At 41.0% G+C, this 16,757-nt stretch overlaps 1 protein-coding gene across 1 annotated transcript; it reads right to left on the minus strand.

Annotated features, from left to right (window-relative positions):
- Positions 1-15,955: 15,955 nt before the first annotated feature.
- On the minus strand, positions 15,956-16,683 carry LOC136451735 (uncharacterized). Its single transcript, XM_066452419.1, has one exon. It carries the CDS (start codon positions 16,665-16,667, stop codon positions 16,017-16,019), a length of 651 nt encoding a protein of 216 aa, XP_066308516.1. The 5' UTR covers positions 16,668-16,683; the 3' UTR covers positions 15,956-16,016.
- Between the last annotated feature and the right edge of the window lie 74 nt (positions 16,684-16,757).

Genomic DNA, 16,757 nt, shown 5'->3' on the forward strand with positions numbered 1-16,757 from the left:
TTGAACAAGAAAGTCAAATTTCTTGAGCAATCCTTTGATGAGCTCAATGCCACTCATGAGGGGCTAATGGATGCCCATGAGAAGCTTGGCAAAACTCACTCAAAGCTTGAAAAAGCTCATTCCTCTCTCATTGAGCAAGTCAAGAAGGAGGAAGCCAAGGAGGAGCAAGTGATAGTTACATGTGATGTGGGACTAACATGTGATCTTATTGATGAATCTTTTCATGAACACATTATTGTTGCTCCCACTAACACTTCTTATAGCACAACCATTACCACTCCACCTAAGAATGATACATCACTAATGGTGGAAAATGAAACCCTCAAGAAGGAGGTGAATGAGCTCACTCGTGCCTTAGGCAAAGCCTATGGTGGAGATGCCTGCTTGCTAAAGTGCTTGGGTAGCCAAAGGTTTTCTCTCAACAAAGATGGATTAGGCTATACCCCCAAGAAAGGCAAGGCGGCCTTTGTCACTCCCAAAGCTAGCTTTGTGAAGGGCAATGGTCGGTTTTGCAATAGATGCAAGCAAGTTGGGCATGTAGAGCAATATTGCAAAACTAACAAGAACAAGCTTCCTAATGTATCCTTAATCAAATTTGATTCTTGTTACATGCTTTATAAGGGTGCCAAATGTGTGAAGGCTAAGTTCATTGGTACACCAATTGTGGACCCAAAGAAGAAGGCCATTTGGGTACCAAAGTCCTTGGTGACTAACCTACAAGGACCCAAGCAAGTTTGGGTACCTAAAAAGAATTGATCTTCTTTTGTAGGTAAATTATAAAGCCGGAGGAAGGCATTGGGTGCTTGATAGCGGGTGCACACAACATATAACTGGTGATTCAAGAATGTTCAATTCAATCAATGAAAGCAAGAGCAATGGGATTGATAGTATCATATTTGGTGATAATGGCAAAGGCAAGGTCAAAGGGCTTGGTAAGATTGCAATATCCAATGACTTGAGCATTTCCAATGTGCTACTAGTAGAGAGCTTGAACTTCAACTTATTATCGGTAGCTCAATTGTGTGATCTTGGTTTCAAGTGCATATTTGGTGTGGATGATGTAGAGATCATAAGTGTAGATGGCTCTAACTTGATATTCAAAGGATTTAGATATGAGAATCTATACTTAGTTGATTTCAATGCTAGAGAAGCTCAATTGTCAACATATTTGATCACTAAGTCTAGCATGGGTTGGTTGTGTCATAGAAGGCTTGGTCATGTTGGAATGAAACAATTGAACAAAATGATTAAGCATGACTTAGTTAGAGGCTTGAAAGATGTCATATTTGAGAAGGATAAGCTATGTAGTGCATGTCAAGCCGGAAAACAAGTTGGTAATATATATCCTAAGAAGAGCATAATGAGCACATCTAAGGCATTTGAGTTGATGCAAATGGACTTGTTTGGACCAACCACATACACTAGCATTGGTGGAAATAAATATGGATTTGTGATTGTGGATGATTTCACTAGATACACTTGGGTGTTCTTTCTTGGTGACAAGAGTGATGTGTTTGCAATATTTAAATCATTTGTCAAAGGCATTCACAATGAGTTTGAAACAACCATCAAGAAAGTTAGAAGTGACAATGGAAGTGAATTCAAGAACACTAGAATTGATGAGTTGTGTGATAAATTTGGAATTAGACATCAATTCTCGGCCAAGTATACTCCTCAATCAAATGGGCTAGTTGAAAGAAAGAATAGAACCTTGATTGATATAGCAAGATTAATGTTGAGTGAGTACAATGTGAGTCATTCTTTTTGGGCCAAAGCAATCAACACGGCTTGCTATTATAGCAACCGACTCTATTGTCACCCCATGATGGAGAAGACACCCTATGAGCTATTGAATGGAAGAAAGCCCAACATAGCATACTTTCGGGTTTTTGGATGTAAATACTATATATTGAAGAAAGGCACTAGATTGAGCAAGTTTGAAAAGAAATGTGATGAAGGTTTCTTGCTTGGTTACTCCACTACTAGCAAGGCTTATAGAGTTTGGAATTTGGCTAGTGGTACTCTTGAGGAGGTTCATGATGTGGAATTTGATGAAACAAATAGTTCCCAAGAGGAAGATGAGAATCTAGATGATGTAAGAGGCACTCAATTGGTCAATGTAATGAAGAACATAGACATTGGTGATATAAGTCCTAGAGAGGTGATTGATATTGAAGATGACAAGAATCAAGTGCTCTCTAACTCAAATGTGCAAGCAAGTGGTTCTCATGATCAAATCCAAGCAAGCACTAGTAATGGCAATGTGCAAGATCAATAAATGGCTAGTTCATCATCTCAATCAAGTGATCAATCAAATGCTAGCAATCAAGTGCAAGTGCTTCAACCAACCAATGTTGCAAGAGATCATCCATTGGACATCATCATTGGTGATATTTCAAGAGGTGTGCAAACAAGATCAAGATTGGCATCATTTTGTGAGCACTTCTCATTTGTGTCATCCATTGAGCCTAAGAAGATAGATGAAGCTTTGAATGATGTTGATTGGGTCAATGCTATGCATGAAGAGCTAAACAACTTCACAAGAAACCAAGTATGAGGGCTAGTTGAGAGGCCTAAAGGTCATAATATGATTGGAATGAAGTGGGTCTTTCAAAACAAGCAAGATCAAGATGGGATAGTGATAAGGAACAAAGCAAGATTAGTGGCTCAAGGTTACACTCAAGTTGAAGGTCTTGACTTTGGAGAAACATATGCCTCGGTTGCAAGATTGGAAGCAATTAGGATCTTGCTAGCTTATGCTTGTGCCCATAACATCAAGTTGTATCAAATGGATGTGAAGAGTGCATTTCTCAATGGGTACATCAATGAGCTTGTGTATGTTGAGCAACCTCCTGGTTTTGAAGATGAAAAGAAACCCAACCATGTTTACAAGTTGAGAAAGGCTTTGTATGGATTGAAATAAGCACCAAGAGCATGGTATGAGAGATTGAGGGATTTCCTACTCTCTAAGGGATTCAAGATGGGAAAGGTTGACACCACTCTCTTCACCAAAAGGCTTAGAAATGACTTATTTCTAATGCAAATCTATGTTGATGACATCATTTTTGGATCAACAAATTAAGAGTTTTGTGAGAAGTTTGGCAAGATGATGGCAAGTGAGTTTGAGATGTCTATGATTGGAGAACTTAGTTACTTCCTTGGTCTTCAAATCAAGCAAATGAAGAATGGCACATTTGTGAGTCAAGGTAAGTATATCAAGGACATGCTCAAGAAGTTTGAAATGGATGAAAGTAAAGCTATTAGTACACCAATGGGGACAAGTGAAAGCTTAGATAGTGATGCTAGTGGCAACATGGTGGATCAAAAGATGTATCGGTCTATGATTGGAAGTCTACTCTATGTGACCGCATCAAGACCGGATGTGATGTTTAGTGTATGCATGTGTGCTAGATTTCAAGCCTCACCAAGAGAAAGTCATTTGAAGGCAACAAAGATAATATTGAGGTACTTGAAACATACACAACATGTTGGATTATGGTATCCCAAAGGAGCAAGATTTGAGTTGATTGGATATTCGGATTCCGATTATGCGGGATGCAAAGTTCAGAGAAAGAGCACATCGGGCACATGTCAACTATTAGGAAGATCACTTGTATCTTGGTCATCAAAGAAGCAAAATAGTGTAGCACTTTCAACCGCCGAAGCGGAGTACATTTCGGCCGGTAGTTGTTGTGCTCAATTACTTTGGATGAAGGCCACTTTGAGTGACTCTGGAATCAAGTTCAAACAAGTGCCATTGCTATGTGACAATGAAAGTGCCGTCAAGCTCACCAACAACCCGGTTCAACACTCAAGAACAAAGCATATTGATGTCCGCCATCATTTCATAAGAGATCACCAACAAAAAGGGGACATTTGCATAGAGAGTGTGAGCACCGAAGATCAACTTGCCAACATATTCACCAAGCCACTTGATGAGAAGAGGTTTTGCAAGCTAAGGAATGAATTGAACATACTTGACTTCTCCAATATGTGTTGATGCACCCCCATAATATGACATGCCTCTCCTTCAAGCAAAGCAAGGTAAAGTTGATTGTCATGTCATCCATTCATTACTAAGGACTTGTTTAGTGCATCTAGTCATTCCTATCATGTCCTAGGATCATTCATGAAAATCAAATGAATTTGATGCTTATATGGTACCACTATTGCTTGTATGTTTGAAATGATCTAGTGGTAGCATATGACATGTTTGTGGGCTTGTAAACCTAGATATTGATTTAAAAAATGAGCTATAAGTGTTTAACTCAACATGGTACAAGATAACCCTTATTTGGAGGTGTGAAAAAGCTTGTCCTTGGATCAAACCGAGTTAAATATCTTTTGCAAGTAATTTAGATTGAACCAAAATTGGGAAAATGATCCTCATTTCACATGATTTCACCCCAACCTATCCATAATTTAAGCTCACCTTTTGTGCTAATTATTGACAAAGGGGGAGAGAAACAAAGATATGAGTGATAGGGGAGTATTGGACATAAGGGGAGAGATATGCTAAAGGAAAGGGATCAATTAAAATTTTGAGCACACAAGTAGGGGGAGCAAGCTCATAAACTTGTATGATGCATTTGAATGAACATTTCATATATTTGCTCGCATGGTACAAATTCTAAGTTTCAACATCCATGCTTGTGTGGTGTATGCTAGTTATAGGTTTGAATGATGAAATAAAAAACTAACATGCATAGGCTAAAAGTAACTAGACTCATGCTCACATTATGAAAACTAGACTCTTGCTTTTAATGTTGATCTCATGGGGTATTCTAGTTTTTGTGTATGTCTAGTTACTAATGGTGCTAAGGATGGTATATTGGTGCACTCCGATTGGTATCACGCTTTAAAGGTCCATCTCTTATACCTTAGCATCATTTGATAGAAATTGACTCCTATATTTCCTATCTAAGCATATGTGCAAAGCTTCAATCCAAACTCTTAGCACATATGTAGGGGGAGCAATTACTACCATATGGAGTTCATGAAACTTGCCTATACCCTTTACACATGGTAAATAAGCTTGGGCAAGCAACATGGATTCAAATGAACTTTAATTCATATCTTTGTATAAGGGTTGTCATCAATTACCAAAAAGGGGGAGATTGAAAGCTCTAGTTTGGTTTTGGTTAATTGATGAAACCCTAAGTGCTAACCTAGTTTATCAAGATGATTATAAGATAGGTAGCACTACTCCAAGTGATGAAGCAATGATGAAGATCATGACAATGGTGATAGCATGGTGATGATCAAATGCTTGAACATTGGAAAAGAAGAAAGAGAAAAACAAAAGGCTCAAGGTAAAGGTATAAAATGTAGGAGCCATTTTGTTTTAGTGATCAAGACACTTAGTGAGTATGATCACATTTAGGATAGATAGCCGTACTATTAAGAGGAGTGAAACTCGTATCGGAATGCGGTTATCAAAGTGCCACTAGATGCTCTAACTCATTGCATATGCATTTAGGATCTAGTGGAGTGCTAACACCCTTGAAAATATTTGTGAAAATATGCTAACACATGTGCACAAGGTGTTTGCAGGGTTGAGATGGATTTGGGTCCCTCTCTCCCTCCCGCCTCGCAAGCTCGGCGGGATTCGGCGCTTTTGGAAAAAATGAAATATCTATTTTCTATTACGCCGAATACAAAAATTCTTGGTGGTTGGCACACTTGAGCAAGGGTGAAGAAGTTAGAGTTGAAATGGAGTTGGTCGAAATGATGCTGGCGTCGGTCTACTGACCAGACGCTGGGTCACTCAGCGACCGAACGCTGAAGGGCTATGTCCGGTCGAGCTGTCAGACGGCACAGTCGCTAGGGTTGAGCACCGGACGCTGGTCTGCGTCCGGTCAAGGTGGACCGGACACGTCCAGTCGAAAAAACATGCCTCGGGGAGCTTACTGGAAATGACCGGACGCTAGAGCTTCAGCGTCCGGTCAGTTTTGACCGGAGCATCTGGTCAGCTTCGTAGCCGTTGAAATCTGACGAACAGCGTTTGAAGCAGGTGATGCGTGGCGTCCATCGGGCGACCGGATGCTGAGGGCCAGCGTCCGGTCGGTGTGACTGGAGCGTCCGGTTAGAGCGTGTTTTGCCCAGTGAAGGGGTACAATGGCTCTATTCGATGGGGGCTCTATTTATAGCCCCATGGCCGGCTCAAGGGATAATACTTGCTCATTTTCATTGACATAACAACCTTGTGAGATTAGCCAAAGCCCTCCCACTCATCTCCATCATTAATTCATCATCTTTGTGAGATTGGGAGAGAATCCAAGTGCATTGCTTGAGTGATTGCATCTAGTGGCACTTGGTATTCGTGTTGCGCTACGGATTTCGCTTGTTTCTCTTGGTGGTTGCCACCATCTAGATGGTTGGAGCAGCGGTGAAGGATCGACACGAGTTGGTGATTGTTCGTGGCCGCCTTCGGTGATTGTGAGGGGAGTTGTACCTTCCCCGGCGGAGCGCCGAAAGGTAACTCTAGTAAATTGATCGTGTCATTGAGTTACCTCACTTGTGGGTCGGTTCTTGCGGTGTCCAATCGTGTGGACGAGGTTTGTGAAACACCTCTTAGCCGCCGAACCATCAAGTGTTGATCGACACAACGGTGACGTAGCGTGTTGACAAGCACGTGAACCTCGGGAGAAAATTGATTGTCTCTTGTCTTTGGCATTCTCCCAGTGATTGGCTATATATTCATCTTGTGATTGGTTCATCCCCTACACGTCGGTATAATCACTCTACTCACTTATTTACATTCTTGCAAACTAGTTGACACAAGCTCTTTAGTGTAATTAGAATTGAGAGCTTGCTTTATTATTTATATTCATCTAGTTGAGCTCTTTAGAGTAGCAAGGTTGAGAGCTCTTAGTGAGTAATTACATAGCAAGTTTGTGTGCGTAAGTAATCATTGCAACTAGAATTGTTGGATAGGTGGCTTGCAACCCTTATAGAGCTAGAGCAAGTTTGCATTACGCTATTTGTCATACTAATCAAATTGCTCTAGTTGATTTGTTGGTTTTCAAATAGGCTATTCACCCCCCCCCCTCTAGCCATATTAGGACCTTTCACTTCCCCACCCCACCATGAACCATCATCACTCTGGCCGTCATCGATCATCGTAGTGGATCGATCATCGCGCAAGCCACCGTTCAGCTCATCCTGCTCATGGAAGAAAGGAAAGGAACAACGTCCAGCGGCCAACCGGACAACTAGCGTGCGTCTCCGCCAGGCCCTCCCCACCGGCTCGCGTCGTCAAAGGATCAGTAAGTCTCCACCAGCGTCTTCCACCGCTATTGCCCTCTTGGTAGGGCAAAGTCCACTGTCCTCGTCAGTTTGACAGTTTGGTCGCCGCACCCATCGATCTCGGCAGTACTAGGCATAACCGCGCATAACCCCGCCTACCACATCATCACCTAGGTATATATGTCTCCAAAACTTTCGTGGCCAATCGAGGTCACTTGGTTAGTATTCAGGTTGCTTCTCCAGCTTTCAAGTGCAATTCATGTTTGGACGTTTCCTATAGTATTCATGTTGCTTCTCCCGCTTTCATTTTTTTAGGCCTCCATTTAGGTTCTATGTCATCCAACTAAACAAGCCAGTGAGGAGCAAGTCCCGCAATACAAATTTATAATTTTGTTTATGATAATTAATGTTACTTTAGCTTTAAACAATAATTGTTTATATGCAGGGCCATACTTTCATAAACAGGACAGCTGCAGGTGACATATTAAGATCGAGTTTTGTCCTGGCAGTTTGCAATAAGATTGTTTTGATTTCTTCAAAAAATAAGATTGTTTCGATTTTATGTTAAAACTTAAATTATATTTTAATTGTTCACGCATCATGAAGACGGATTTACAAAAAACAAATGTTCTGAACATCTCTTAAATTACATTTTAATTGTTCATGCATCATGCTTATGTTGACCCTGTGCATGCTGGAGCTTTGGCCAATAGATGGAGGGGCAGTAGCTATAGGAATTAATATACTCTATTTAATTATTTTTTGCAATATTATTTGCTTGATCATAAGGCTTAAGAGCAGGAGAGCATAGCAGTTTTGTTTTAGTTCAGTAGTTGAGTCATCTTGCGAACAGTTCATGATTCAAATTCTGTGTTTTTGGAGCTTCTTAGAATTTTTGTTCTGATCCACATATAGTTTTTGTGTTGCAGAGGCTGTACTACTAGGAGCAAGAATGCCGCAATAGCTGGTATTGTTGTGGCGGTTCCCACGGTGTGTAACTATTTTAGTGTTATTAGTAGTATATATTTAGTTTATGTGGACTTCCTACCAATAAATTAATGAACATGCTTAAGAGAGGGTCTATCATCATTTTGTTTTTTTGGGAAATATATACATCATTTTGGTATTCAGATCAAGCAGTGGTGATCCAACCCCTAATGGCCACGCTAGGCCGACGGACGCAAACTTCGTGGCACTCGCGTCCGCCTGGTAACGCAGCACTCGCGCACCCTCCTCTCTGACATCGTCTCCCTCCTTCCACTGCCGCAACCGCTAGGACACGCAAAGGTGCGATCTTAACACCGGATTCGGCTCCCCTCGCGCTATTGGTCCCCAAAGGCATCGGCTTTGCTCTGATCTATGGTTTTGTGTGGTCATGGGTTGCTTATGATCTCTTCTTTGGGGTGGTTTCCCGGCCGGTTACTGACTTAATGTTGCGGGGCCGGAAGTGAGTCACTAGGCTGTAGTTCTTGCCACCATGGAACGCCAAATCTGGAGCCTAGAGGAGAGTGGAGGCCTCCGTGCCTCGTCGATGTCCGGTCAAGGCTATCCATGTAGAATGAGCCGTACTTTGATCGACTTCATAGAAAATGGTGATTTTGAGTAGTTAATACCTTCTTGCCAGATATATTTTAATCTACCTAGGTAGTATGGAAATAACAAAGGACACATGAATACCTCCATATTTTAAGTTTTCCTTTTACATAATACTATATAAAACTTGACTGTGAACAGGGGCCATGGCAGCTTAGGAAGCCGTCTACAGGGATCATCTCCTATTCCAAAGTCACTGAAAAATGTTCAAGTTACAAAAAAAATAGAAAGAGATGCTTCTTGTTTGACTACACTGTCTATTCCTTCTTCTATATACAACACCGAGTTCTAAAATCTGAATTGCATTGAAATTTTGCTTGCCTCATGTAACTACTTGAGTTCTAGAAAGGGTGAGTAGCTTTGTTGCAATTTCATGATCTATGACTTCTTAAGTATGATAATCCCATTATAGTATGCTAGAATTATAGTTTGTTCGTTACAAGTTTTTTATATTGAATTAAATAATTGTCTACATCTCATTGAGTTACTAATAGAACAATGTTTCAAAGCGGCAAAGGTATACTAAACTGGATTATAATTCAATACTAGGGGCATATGGTTGAAGGCATGTTATGTTATTATCTAAAATATGAAGAAAGGTGGCCTTGGTATACTAGTCCTGTATGAAGTAAACTGATAATTCATGGAGATGGTTAGTTTTAAAAGGTTGAGGAATCAATTAATCTTGTTATAGTGATATAAACTTTTATATGCGTATGCACAAATATACAATACTATAAATGCATACCTTGATGATTGCGAACCATCAATGAGAGTTTTAGCCATGCACAAGATTCAATTTGGAATATGGTGATTTCGCATACGAACTCCATTTTCGACGTTCCATATATGCAAATCGATCAGAAAAAATTTTTAGATCCGTCCATCCCTCGCCTTGTCGGGGTTCGAAATTTTTAGATTGGTCAAAAACTGGTCACAAGATCCTCATTTCGTGGTCACAAGGTTTTTATTGATTTTGTTCTAGTTTTCTGAAAATTCCACAGGCCACGTCTTTCACTTGTTTGAGCTCAGATTTTCTGTGGTTACTTCTTTTGTGCTCCTAAGTAAAGGAAAAATATCAAAAAATAAAATAAAAAAGTCAAAATTTCCCAAAAAAACAACGACAGCCCAAAAAATAGAAAAAAAGAGAGGGGCAAAAGAGGAACAATATCTAGAGGAGCACATAGAGAAGACCAAAGTGAGATGTGTTAGCATGTGCTGTCTGGTTCTTTGTTTGTGTTGCTGTTTCCATCTATCATACTTGTTTTTCTCACACCTATCACCTTGCTATCCACCATACTTTTGTCACACATCTGATACTTGCAACACTTTAGACCAACAACGAGAACAAGTACTTTGGACTATAATTCAGCATTACTTTCTGTTACTGACTTGTGTGCCAAATATACATATTACTCTTTGTTTGCCTTCCAAGCTCCACAAATTCTTCAGATCAGTACAGAAAAAGGGCTTTGCAATCTCGGTACCACTGCCCCACAGGTATCATGAACCAGCCGCCGGTTGTACCACCCACTGCTTGTGTTGGTAAGAACTTTGTAAGAGCTTGGTAAGACGCTTCCACTTACTGTGAAAAGTGACACCACTGCAACCACGTAGTCATTTGATAGGGATAACTTTCACCGTTTGTTCCTGTTTTTGTGTTTATAATGACAGGTTGTTCGTATCCACCAACTTATGATGGTATAGGTGCTGATGAGTACATGGAGTGTGAAATTACCATCGATAACATATTTGCTACTCGCTTTATGTATCCAAGGAGGAAGGTAAAAAATGCAGCTAGTGTTTTGCGACATTCTGCTTTATCTTGGTGGGAGTCTTTAGATCCTTCTGATAAACCTCAAACTTGGAATGATATAAAACTTCTTATGTGAGAAACCTTTATTAATTCACCTCCTGTTTTGACTTCGTATGCTGAGGTGCACCATTTAGAGGAAGAGTCTGTTGTTATTCCTTTTGCTATGACTAACCTTCTGCAGGATAATGTACATAAGCGAGAGGATGACATGGAAGAAAATGAGGAGCTCACAACCTCATATGCAAATTCAGAACAATCACTTCACAATGCACCTATTACTCCTGCTGAGAACATAGGTAATACCCATGATGCTACACTTATGGAAGGTGAAAATTATCTTAATGTACTAAATTTTTCCACAAACCATGCTGTCATAGAGCAATTGTTAGTGGAACCCTCTCTTGATTTATCTTTGTCCCATGATAATTTGCTTGATATTCCTTGTAACAAAGATGAATTGGTTGAAGATGCTTCAGTTTTACATGTTTTGGAACCAGTGACTTGTGCTGAAAATAAACATGTTATTCATATTACTACTAAAACTGATGAGTTCAAACTGTTGTCTTCTTTATATACTTTGGGTTACATTGAATTTGATGTTTTGTGTAACCTAGATTGTTTAGAAGAGAGCCTTTTTAAATATGCTGATTTGCCTTGGTTTTCTAAACACACATATCATGTTATTGGCAGATATAACAACAAGGGACAATATATGATACATCGAGTATACATTCGTAATAATATGAATTCTCCTTTTGTTGTACAAGATTATGATCGTTTAGAAGGCAACTATAATAATACAAACATTTTCTCATATTCCTTAAAGAAACAAGTTCACTTCCAAGAAGGGGAGTATTGTTGGTTGCTACCTATGTCTGCTCGACCATCTATTCATGCATTGTCTTTGGTTAGTTCTAATCTTTTGCAGGATAGTGTTGACATACATCGTGTGCATTCGGATCATGGAGTCAACATGCTTGCTGGAATTTTTATGCGAGATGACATGCTAGAAACTTAAAAACATGGTCACGTTCCTTCTTAGAATTATTTCAATTTTCTTTGTCCTCGCAACCCCGTTCTCCTTTATGTTGTGCATGGTCAGTTTCAAGCACAATCGACACCGAGGACGGCTTTTCATCAAGAAGGGGAGGATGATGAGGACATGACACCCATGCATATGACCATGTTTGGCACATGGGATGGAGGGGAAGGAGGCCAGCAAGGGTGTCCAAGTCAAGAAGGAGGCCCAAGGCTACTTCGGTTCGAGTCCCCGAGGTGGAGGCCCAAAGCAACTCAAGTTTGAGTCTGCCTCGGAATCTAGAATCAGTCTGCCTTAAACTAGTCACCCAGGACGCATCTGGACTCCATTTTCGATGATCTACATATGGATGGAAAGATAATTTGATAAGAAAGCCAATCCAAATGGTTTCACGTCAAAAGCTCTTCGGAATCAACAGGAATCGTCGAAACAAGTCAGCGTCTAGAATCTGCCAGGGTGCTACGACATCTTCTTTTGGTCCGTTGGGCCATGTATCGTGTTTGGGCCCATTAGGGGGCGTGTCCAGGGTAGACGATGACCCTAAGACCTTTATAATCATACACCGCCGCCGTCATTAGGTTTTTGGGTTTTGCTTAGATTATTCTGTCAAGAAATAGTTTCGCCGCTCTTCGATTCGTGAGATCCCAACTCGTGAGATTAATCTTTCATCTGCAATTTGGTTGCGTTCTTTCTTGTGTTCTTCGTTGCGCAGGCAGGGATTAGCCTTCTTGGCGAGGTCAACTTGGTCCGTGACTTGGTTGATAACTAGAGGAGCTGTGGTGTTAAGATTGCAGGGTTCGATCTTTCGATCTGAAGCCAGATCGATGTGCCATTCTCCGTCACAACGATAGTTACCATCACCCGACGGAAGATCGGGATTCCCGTCTACATTATATGGAACATCATACTCGTATTATCGTTTTTTTAACAATACAACACATTCATGCTCAAATTATTAGGACATTATTTATCCTGTTGCAACGCACGAAAAGGTCTATACAGTAGAGTTGGTGAGCCTGCGACGCCGCGCTCTCCGTGAGAACGTTAATTTTACGAACTTTGCTTTTTGGATTAAATATTACTTCGGTATTTAATTTCACAGTATTGTTATCTTATCGTGCGATCCGTGTGTTTTTAGTACAAAAGTTATGTTAATTTCACTAAATTTGCCTTTTGGATTAAATGTCATTTTAACGTCGGTATTTAGTTTCACAGTATTGTTATTTTATCGTACGATCTATGTGTTTTTAGTATAAAAATTTAGTTGTTCCGTAGCAACGTACGGACACGCTACCAGTATATGTAAAGTTTATTTATCTCTCATCCTCTCGCAAGTTGCAACCATCGAGAACCGGTGTGTTGAGTTGTTTTATATCATTACAGGTAGATGATAATACACTGGCATATCATATGATATCTCCTTGTTTGCTTCAAAGCAACATGACCTAAAATAAGGACCATTTTGAGATATGATCCCTTTGTTGTTCCATAACAAGTTGCATGTACAGCTGAGGTCCAGTCGGCATTCAGCAAACTTGTATATCTTGCTAAGCGGGTCGATACAGCTCGTGCTCCTAGCATTATGTTCTCTGCAACCTGTGTGCCGGCTGGCTAGTGAAGAATGAAATGCGATAGCTTTTTTTACTTACACACACGGTATCTACATATACCTACATTCAACGATCATATATAAGAGCAAGTATAATAGCTGGCTGTAAGCTAGATAAATGCATGAGTTTGAGGAGAAAGAAGAGGAGAAGAGGAGAAACGGGTTAGGTACAGGAACCAAGAAACTAAAAAAAAAACAAGTGGACCATATATTAATAATGAGGAGCTAACTATTATACTATGAGCTAAGAGAGACTGAAAAAAACAAAAACCAACAGACCGACTGCTCTAATACACGATCCATACTACCCTACAAACACGTAGGTGCATTCAAATCCTATGAACACACGTAGGTGCATTCAATCCTACAAACACCATTGAAGTCCTATAGTCATGAGAACCTTAAATCTTACTACTAAAAAAATGCATTCATTAAATCCTAAAATAATAATTTTAGAAAAATAGGAGTTGAACCGGGGTAAACAGGTTTCACTATAAGAAATTTAACCAATTGAGCTGTGCTGAGTTCGCAAGTAGATTTTACAACTTTATGATATTAGTTAATTTGGATTGATTCTACTATTCGATTGAGTAGAATCTATGATTTTACAATTCTGGCGCAGTTATGATCCTGCAATTGTTAATTCTAGAGGCGTTTTTCCTATGTGCCATTATAAAAGTTTGAAATTTCATATGAGCCACTAAAAAATTTGTGATTTTTCAGACACTGGTTGAAACTTTTGTTCATCTAGCACCACCGCTAGTGCTACAAATATGGGGGCTAGTGGAAATCTTTTTTATATATATACGAAAAAGTCTATTTCACCCCCTCACCTATAAAACCAGGCATTCTACCCCTCGAACTATTGAAAACCATCTAAATAACTCCTAAGCCGGTTTTGAAGGTGGTTTCGCTAACTTGGCATATTAAAAAGTCCACATAACCCCCTAACATATTAAGTGCCGACTACATAAGCCCTCAACTATAAAATCTGATATTATAGCCCTTAAAGTATCTAATAATATTTAAATGACCCCTTGGATGTTCTTGTAAGTCCGTTTGGACACCGTATCCCGACACATTGGCCTAAGTACCTATGATTGTGCACAAGCCACATTTTCTACCTCCACCTCTCAACTCTTTCTAGACTAATCCACCATCCAGCGAGAAGCACACGACATCTTGTCTCTTGCTCCACCTCCTGACTCGTCGATGCCATTGAGCTCAAGCACCAAGCCTACACCCTCATCATCCGGCCTCTCCCACATCCTCCATCAGGTTGTCCTTCAGTTTTTTAGAAAGCTATGGTAGGAGACAATGAGACATGACTAGAATGTGGATGGGGTACAGTCGAATGACAAGGGTGTAGGTAGAGTGCATGAACTCAATGTTGTGGAGGAGTGCCATGAGGTGGAGCAGGAGATAGGGTGGTGCTCATCGAACGGTGCCGTAATCCTAGAAAGAGTAGGGAGAGGGAGACAGCCAATGGGCCTACGTGCAAGTATGAGTGCTTAGGCTAGTGTGGTGGGATACAATGTTCAAACGACCCTACAAGACTATCATGGGGTCATTTGAACATTATTAGATATACCTTAAGGGCTATAATATTTGGTCTTATAGTTGAGGGGGTTATTTAGTCAACCCTTAATATGTTAGGGGTTATGTAGACCTTTAATACGTCACATTAGCGAAACCATCTTTAAAACCGTTTCAGGGGGTTATTTAGACAATTTTCGATAGTTTAAGGAGTAGAATACCTGGTTTTATAAGTGATGGGGTGAAGTAGACAACCATCAATAGTTGGGAGGTTAAGTAGACTTTTTCATATATATATATATATATATATATATATATATATATATATATATATATATATATATATATATATATATATATATATAGAACAACTACTCTATAGCTGGCTACAAAATAACTTATTCTGTAGCCACCTTGAGTTACTATAATTACTATGTTAATTTATGAGATTATAGTAACTCCTTACTAAGTGGTTTACTATAACGTTATGGTAAATATCCCTATGTGTTATAGTAACCCAACTATAGTAAATATATATTGACATTATCGTAAATTAGTATATAAAATTTTCATTGAGGTTAGATAGAAACAAAGTCAAATAATATGTTGTTTATTACTTTTTCTGTCCTAAACTATAAGACGTTTTAACATTTTTAGATTCATCGCTTTTATTATGTACCTAAACACAACATATATCTAGGTGTGTAGCAAAAACTATGAATATAAAAAAGCCAAAACGTCTTATAATTTGGAACGGATGAAGTATTTATGTTTATTACTATGTAAATTTTATACCTTATTTATAACAATATATATTCAAAAATTAAGATACCCATTTTATTGTTATTTTGATTTTGAAGAAGGCTAATTCAGAATGCATTTTAGGATATAGTTCGAGTGATGATTCATTTTGAAAAAGGCTCTTGATTTTCTTTATTTTGTTTCCCGAGCACAAAAACTTGACAATCAATTTGCCAGTCGTGCATTTGTAGACCCAAAAAACAATGGCTTTACCAAAAAAAAAATGGAAAAGGAAAAGAGAAAAAAGAATAGCTGGAAGCTAGCTACTGTACACTCGGAAGCCAGCTCAAGCTAGCTGCCGCCCGCCTAACACCAGCTCAGCCAAAGCTGCTCACTCCTGCGGCGTCCCGACGGTCAACCGCCCGCCCGCCGCGTCACGGAACTTCCTCGATGGTGTCCAGCACCGGATGCCACGACCGGTGCCGCCTCAACCCAGCGCCGGCGCCGCCGCCCGACCTGCCTGCGGGTCCGGCGCGTATTTCAGGTTTGTTGTTATTATCCGCGCCGAGATCGCCGGTCTCGAGCAGGCCGAGCATCGGGTAAACCCTGGCGCCATCGCTGGAGGCCTCGTCCTTCGCGGGTCCCCGGCCCCGGCCCCCGGTCGCGCTGCGGCGGCCGTGGCGGCCGTCGCGGTGGGCGGCGGTGGTGATCCTCTTCCAGGAGGAGGCGGCGGCCGTGGCGGCGTGGGAGTCGGAGAGCGCGGCCATCTCCTCGTGGGTGAGCACGGAGTAGAGCATGTCCATGGGCAGGAGGAAGTAGCAGGCGTGGCGCGGCTGGAGGAGCTCGTCGGCGGCCACGCCAGGGACGCGGCAGCCGACGGCGAGGCGGCGGGCGTCGCAGACGAACTGGCCCGGGTGGTCGAGCATGAGCTCCGACGCGCGCACCGGGCGCGCCAGCCGCGTGACGGTGCCGTCCGCGTGGATCACCTTGGTGGTAGTGGCCGCCGCCGACGAGGGCGACGAGGCGCGGCTGCCGCCCCCCGCGGGCGCCACCGCCAGCAGTATGCACGACGGCGTGTTCCCCATGAACACGCACAGCAACTCGATCAGAGAGAGGGGATCGGGATTCAGGAGATCAGAGGAGAAAGAGGAGGAGGGGACGAGACGGCCATCGGA

Source organism: Miscanthus floridulus, chromosome 5, assembly GCF_019320115.1.
Source record: "Miscanthus floridulus cultivar M001 chromosome 5, ASM1932011v1, whole genome shotgun sequence".
Taxonomy (NCBI): domain Eukaryota; kingdom Viridiplantae; phylum Streptophyta; class Magnoliopsida; order Poales; family Poaceae; genus Miscanthus; species Miscanthus floridulus.